Genomic DNA, 7,859 nt, shown 5'->3' with positions numbered 1-7,859 from the left:
CTGCTCTGTGCATGATAGGGGACGGCTCCCCAACTCCCCAATCGGCCCTGCTCTGAGCCCGACCAGGGGCTGCACCTAGGGATTGGGCCTGCCCTCTGCCCCCCGGGAGCAGGCCTAAGCCAGCAGGTCATTATCTCCCGAGGGGTCCTAGACTGCAGGAGGGCACAGGCCGGGCTGAGGGACCTCCCCCGCCCCCCGAGTGCACAGATTTTTGTGCACCGGGCCTCTAGTTAATATATGAAACATACTTCTAAGTAAATAGTGTTAGTTTTTCAAGTGAGTCCTTACACAAAGTTAGAATATTTTCATTAGAGATATATAAAATACTAAACTGGTATGAAACTAATGATTGTCTCAGAAATAAAGCAAAAACCAAGAAAATCATTCAGAGAAAAACGTACAAATCCACATTAATAGAAGAGTATCTTAAAACATTACTTCCACTAACTGAAAGATGAAAAATACAAACTTAGTAAGGATTTATAAGAATTGAATGAAACTATTAACAAACATAATCAGATATATAAATATATAACGTATACTATATATGTATATATAGCTTACAATAAGTGAATACAAATATTCACCAAGCTAGTCTTCAAAGACACCAAAAAATTATTATCACATAAGGTATTTTATCTGATCATAATATACAACAAAATAAAAAATAGAACAATCATCTTAGGTCCTCTGTACATTGAAAAATTTTAAAATAACTTCAAGGATAAAAAATAAATCATAATAGAATTAGGTGATATTGAAAACTGAATAGCAATAACAAAATTACCTCAAAACTTGTGGGAAACAGCCAAAGAAATATTTAGATAGAAATTTCCAGTCTTAAATGCATATAATAGAAAAACATATGTTCAATCACGGAATGCGATCAATTTATTCTAAAATTTATTTAAGGGTTTAATAAGGGAAAAATATAGTCAATATATTTTGGGGAACATGAATCCAACCAGATATCAACACTTAACAAAATTATAGAAGCTCTAAGAGTGTATTGTTGGGAAGCAGATAGGTAAATTTACCAATGGAGCAGAATGTAGGGGGACTTATTTTTATGACAAAGTAGACATAATTCAGCGAAGAAAGGTTGGCAAAGATTCACCCTCAAAAATATAAAATTACCTCTCTATTTTAAGCTATATACAAAATCAACCTCAAGTAAATTAAAGATCTAAATGTGAAAGGCAAAATTTCACATATTTTTAGAAAAACTTTTAAATGAAATTATAATAAAACATCTTTCCAGTCTTGGGATAGTAAAGAAATTCCAAAGAAGACATAAAAGCATAAGCCACATGGTAAAAGGTTGACTAATTCTAGTAGCACAGGAATTTAAAACTTCTGTGTATATTGCAAACACAGTGAAAAGACAGGCTACAGATAAATGTTAATGTATTTAAAAGGATTATCAAGAATAGATTATGCCTTTAAATCAATATGAAAAAGATAAACAACTAAATAGAAAAATAGGAGAGTTTAAGAAATTCATTCCAGCAAATCAAGAGAAAATTCATAAAAGAGGAATCCTGAATGGCTAAGAAATATGAAAAGACCTTCATTTTCATTTGTAATCAAGGAAACACAAAACAAAAAGTATGAAAAAAATTAAATGTTTGATAATATCAAGTACTGATTTGTATTTGAGAAAATGATAACTGCATGATTTCTGATGGAAGAGTTATACTTTATAGAGCAATCTGACAATACAAAGAAGAGTTAAAATTGCACATATCTTTGATCCAGTTATTCCACTTTTAGTCATCAACCTAGAGAAATATATATCCAAAGAGAAACAAAAAAGGATGTTGTAGTATTTTATATTAAGAAAATGAAGACAATTAAACTTCCTTTAATATAAGAATAATTTTTAAAAAGAAAATATTTATATAATGAATATAGATACAACTGTTTAGATATACACTGTATAAAAATTAAAAATAATATTGAACAAAAAATGCAAATTGCCAATGGATACCTGTAATATGTAATATGTTGTCACTTTTTAAAATCTTACAGCACACAAAACAACTTTATGTCTCAACTTTATGTGAGAGATACGTAGAAAAATATAAACATATGCAAGAGAGCTATACAACCGGGAATCTTATACACGCCAACCATTAGAGAGAAAAAGGGGAAAGGATAAGGAGTTGGATACTTAATGTTTTGTTTCTTTAAATAAAGAGAGACTTGAAGCAATTATGGCAAAATGTTAGCATCCTTAAACCTGTAAAGAGGGGTATTCTAGTAAGCATGTCTTTTAAATACTTGTTTTTTGCACTTCTTTATATGTTTGTGATAGCTCCTAATTTTTTTAAAAAAATGCTAAAGATTGTTCTAATGGTAGGGCAGGTAATAGATTAGAGGAGAACCAGAGTGAGTACAAGAACAGTTATCAGGCTACAACTCACAGTATCTGGTATAAAAGGCCAAATGATTGGTTGACTGGCAGACCAGCTGACAACTGGCCGGTAGTTATGACATGTGCTGATCACCAGGGAGCAGACACTCAATGCAGGACCTGCCGAGTGACAGCAACTTTGCAGAGTGCCCTCTTGCACTCCCGGACCCCTTGGGGGATGTCGGACAGCTGGTTTTGGCCTGATCCCTGCTGGCCAGGCTGAGGGACCCCATCTGCAAGTCCTTCAAGCCCCAGGTGCGGGCCAGCCGGAAGGAACCGCAGGAGGTTGGCTCCAGGGTGTGTCTGGCCCTCTCGCTCTTTCTCATCCCTTTGGCCACCTTCAAATTAATTTCCTTTCAATGTGCACCAATCCGTGCACCAGGCCTCTAGTATTTAAATAATTTAAGTGTTTGCTTATATATTTAATTTATGGAAAGCCAATCTAAACTCTTCAACATGATGCAGGACGTACTACAAGCACACTTTCCCAAACTCACCTGCTCGACCTCTCTACTGAGGGCATCTACCTTTTCTTTTAATCTGCTACCCTCTGCCTCAGCAGTGATAAGTTCTAATTTGAGGGTATTGTTATCTGCCTCTGCTTGCCGTGCCTTATTTTCCCAGTTTTCAGCATCTTCATTGGCTTTTCGGAGTTGGTCCATCATTTGTTGGTTCTCAGATTCCTGAAAAGCAAATCTTAGGTAGCAGAATTATGGGTACAGCCTCTCCTAACTTCTTTCTCTCCTTCTGATTTTCTTACCCTTCTGATTTGTTCTTCCTAACATCTCCAGAATAATCTTTCTAAAAGGTAATTCTTCAAATAACTTGTTTAAACAAAAGCTTCCTGAAATGGCGTTCAAACAAGTCCTTCTTACCTGTTATCACCCACCTATACATGCCACTCTAGCTACAGGACCTACTATTTCCCCTAACACCTTTGCTGATGTTGTCCCCACTGCCTTGGGTGCCATTCTGTTTCCTTTCAGTTTTCATCTCTGGCACCTCTGCACCTAGCACACTGCATGCTGAATGGATGAGTGAATGAAGAATGCACCTGACAATTCTTACTAGGCTATCAGTCGTGCTTTGTGCTGTCTAGGGCAAGAGGTGCCTGGATCCATCCAATGGTGCTGTGAAATGAAACCCAGTGAAAGAACTCATACTCGCATGCTAAAAACTAAGAGAAACTTGATGTGTGATGTCTGAAAACACAACTCCAGAATCTAAAAGCCCCAGTCCTTAATGGTGACATTTCAGGTAACCTGACAGGGTAGGGAGAAAAGGGGAACTGTCTTACACTAATTCAGCGTTAACTATGTTCAATGTTGCTAAGATGTTCATTTATTTATATTCTGCCCTATTCCAGAATAGACTTAATGGATCATTGTGCTAGATCTGCTGACAGACTTGGGTGTTCTTCCCAGTTACAGAGGGGACACTGAGACTCAGAGAGGTTGAGTTTCCTACCTAAGTCCATGCCATTAAGAGAAGAGGAGTCAGACCTATCTGATTCCAGAGCTTCTGTCCATTCATGATATTACATGCTGGCATCTTAAAACCAAGAAGGGTGGGAAATGCCTGCTTGGTCAACGTAAGCTCACTGCTTTATTGCCTGAAAGCAAGGATTGCAATTTAGGAGTCCTTACACTATCTATCAACGTCCTAAGCAATCTAATGACCACCACAAATAAATGCACTACATATGTTTGTAGACTGATATGAAATATGTTAAATAAGGAAAACAATTGTTTTGGGGAAGGGCGATTCCTATTAATGGTTTCAGTGGTATGTAGGTAACAAACACTACACCTATTATAATCTAACCATACTTTTTAATCAAAAAAACTACACTATTTTAGATAGCATTTTACTAAATGAACATATCTAACATCATTCATCAAGGCCTCTGTTTATTCCAGGATTGTCACACATGCACTGAAATTTACTTTAACCATCCATGCACCTGGTCAAATGGTTACTGACAGAGCAGTGCTGAGGAGCGCCATCTGCCTTCTGGTCCTAAGAAACAGATAGCCTCACAATAGCATGATCAATTCTGATCTGCTACACAACGTAGAGCTTCTTTTGTCCAAGTTTGTACTTGGAAACTCTACCATTTTCAAATATGAATGAAAGTTGAAGCTGGGCCCCTGTCCTTTACCCAGTTAGGCAGATTCTACATATCTAGAATGGCTGAGTAGCAAGCTAAAAGGGGGCATATTCTTGAATTACCTTTCTGAACATTGGTGATGTTCTAAATATATAGTTAACCCAACAATGAGAACACTAAATGCTATGCATTAAAAAAGACTTGATTCAGCTCTCCCAATGAGTATAACTTATCAGGAACTTTATTGAAAACTCAGTTATCATGAGAAAGGAGGGAAAAATGTATATACGTACTTCAGACTTTAATATATTCTTCAGCTTGTTAACCTCCAAATTAGTATCTTGGACCTTCTGTTTTATATCATTAAGTTCATTATGAGTATCTTTCAATTGTTTAGACAGGGCCTATGAGAAAAAGATAGCTAAATTTGACTAAAAAAATAAAAAATGAAAAATTCTATATTTCTAAATCCCCATAAATTTTAAAATAATTATTACAGTTAATATGCCTAATATATAAAGCTCATATAAAAACAGGGAGAAAATGTGAGTCCAAACTGTAAACAGGCGAAGAACCCAAACAGATAATTCATAAAAAGGAAGCACAAGTGGACGATAATACTTTAAAAAGTTAAAAATTTACTAGTAATCAAAGAAATGCTAATTAAGACAATAAAATACTATTTGCCTATAAATTAGTAACGATTTGAAGCTATTCTGTTATGGCAAAGAATGGGCATTTCCACATATCATTGGAGTAAATGTAAATTTGCAATAAGCAAACCTGTGGTCTGCTATCTGGTGATATATCAAATATGTTTTTTTGTTTGTTTGTTTTTTATTTTTTTTTATTGCTTAAAGTATTACAAAGGGTATTACATATGTGTCCATTTTTTTCCCCCGGCCCTAGACAGTCCCCTAGCAAATATGTTGTTTTTTGTTGAAGATAGGAGATATATACGTATGTATTCATTATTTGAAAATGTCCACCTAATTTTAAAAAACTTCATAATCTGTGATTCAATTTGAAATTAAATCTAGCAAAATGTAATGAAAGGAATGTTCATTAAGGCATTATTCGTTATAGCAACAATATTTTATTCACATTAAGTGAATGATGCAGCAAATAATAGTACCTACATAATGATATAACTACATAGATATTATGCCTCCATAAGAAATGCTTGAAGTAACTTTTAATAACAGAGGAAAATGTCACCAATAGTGAAAAAAATCAGAATAAAATACTAAAAATACCTCATCCCAATTTGTTAAAAATTGTGGTACTCAGGGTGAAATTTTTTTAAGGTTTCTGTTTTCCACATCTTCTGTGATAAGGGTTCTTAATCTGTGGTCCACAAAGGAATACATCTTTTACCCTTGGGCCCATGACCCAAACGAAGGAAAAAACTATCTTGAACATATGAAAATTGTTATGAAGCCAATTTTCTTCTGATTATAAAAAATGTTTATAAAACTTTAACAAAGCAGGTAAATGCTTATAGTGTCCCTACAAAATATTTATTAAGTGATTATGCTGGACTCTCTGATAAGTGCTTTCTAGGCATATTCTCACTCCCTGTGTTTACAGATGATGAACTGAGATTCAGAGAAGTTAGTGATATTATTACATAGCCAGGCAGGGGGATTCAAACTCATGTGAGTCCTAAACACTCCACTCTATTGCCCCCTCATGTAGAAAAACCATGGTGTAAAGGGGCATGTGGTTTTATTCCTACACATAAAAAGTTCACATAAAATAATACATATTTTAAAAATACACTGAAAGTCATTACAAAATATTTTTTAAAATACACTGAAAATCAGTATAAAATGAGTTTTTAATTTAGTTTTTCATAAATATAGGTCATATTTTCCTTTAGCCTAGTTTCGCTAGCTTTAGAGTACACAAAATTATAAATTCACATATTAGTTTTCATTGTTATTCATTAACTTTTAAAAATAAAGTTTATTCTGGAATAGTTTTAAATATATAGAAACGTTGTGAAAATAGTAAAGAGAGCGCATATATACCCTATATTCAGTTTCCTCTTTTATTAACATCATACATAAATATGGTACACTTATCACACACAATTAATGAACTAATATCAACAAATAATTAACTAAAGTACGTGTTTTATTCAGATTTCTTACACTTCTTCACTTACTGCTTTTTTTAGAGAGAGAGAGAGAGAGAAGGGAGAGGTGGGGGTGGGGAATATCAATTTGCTGTTTCACTTATTTATGCATTCATTGGTTGATTCTTGTATGTGCCCTACCAAAGAACAAACCTGCAACCTTGAACTATCTGGACGACACTCTAACCAACTGAACTACCCAGCCAAGGCTCAGGCTTCTTTCATTTTTATGTGCTGTCCCTTTTTTGTTCCAGGATTTCATTATTCATTAACTTTTGAAAACAGTATTTTAACATATCAGGCATTTTTTTGTAATTAACAAAATGTAGCTTTATACCTATTTATATAAATTTAAAATGTTTAACAGTTAAAATACAGACTTTTATGATGCAAGTAAACATTGAGAGTGACAGTACATGGGGGATATCATTTGGACTTAAGAATTTTCAGGGAGGAGGAAATCGTCCAAATAGAATGTTTTTAATGGTCAAATTAAAATAATGATATTGGAAATGAGAAATATGGATAAAGTATATTGGCATAGAGAGGAAGTAATTATAAAAGAAATTTTCCTGAAAAGAATTAGTACTAAAGAGAACCAAAAAATGTGGCATAGTTCATCCACTCATACTTAGAAAAATAGTCCCTGAAGTAAATCTACCATTTTCTTAAAAGTTTCTGAAGCTTTTATCTTCATTAGTTGAGTACTTCTAAGGTTGAATATACATCTACTAGAGGCCCAATGCACGAAAATTCGTGCAAGAGTATGCCTTCCTTCGCCTGGCTGCTGACACCAGCTTCCCTCTAGTACCTGGGACCCAGGGTGGCTTTCCTCCGGCCCTGGCTTTGTCAGGAAGGACATCCAGAATGACGTCCAAAGATGTCTGGTCTAATTAGCATATTGCCCTTTTATTATTAAAGATTATATACCCTGTTCCCTCTTTCTGTAATATTTAACATTTTATGTCTGAGAGTTTCATTTAGAAATTATGTGGCATATTGTGTAACAGAGGTAAAAAATAGTTGCTTCAAGAGCCTGAGCTTTTCTACAAAATGAAAGGAGAATACCACCTACGAGGAAAAGATATTTTCTTGGAGAAAAAGAGACTAGGACAAATATACCTGGTTCTCTAGTTTTGCTTTAGAAAACTGTTCTTGGAGATTGTCATTCTCATGAGCCAAGATATCTCTTT

At 34.6% G+C, this 7,859-nt stretch overlaps 1 protein-coding gene across 1 annotated transcript in view; it reads right to left on the bottom strand.

Annotated features, from left to right (window-relative positions):
- LOC102751617 (testis-specific gene 10 protein) overlaps positions 1 to 7,859 on the bottom strand; it is a 115,735-nt gene that overhangs the window by 40,565 nt on the left and 67,311 nt on the right. Inside the window, exons 12-14 of the mRNA XM_006764747.2 lie at positions 7,789 to 7,855; positions 4,820 to 4,930; positions 2,914 to 3,099 (exon numbers count right to left, since the gene is read on the bottom strand). Of these exons, the coding sequence (XP_006764810.1) occupies positions 2,914 to 3,099; positions 4,820 to 4,930; positions 7,789 to 7,855 (364 nt within the window). The remainder of the gene's footprint in view (positions 1 to 2,913; positions 3,100 to 4,819; positions 4,931 to 7,788; positions 7,856 to 7,859) is intronic.

The sequence above is a fragment of the Myotis davidii genome, unplaced genomic scaffold (assembly GCF_000327345.1).
Source record: "Myotis davidii unplaced genomic scaffold, ASM32734v1 scaffold2601, whole genome shotgun sequence".
Classification (NCBI taxonomy): Eukaryota; Metazoa; Chordata; class Mammalia; order Chiroptera; family Vespertilionidae; genus Myotis; species Myotis davidii.
The sequence above is the reverse complement of the archived record's forward strand: the minus strand, read 5'-3'. Positions and strand labels throughout refer to the sequence as shown.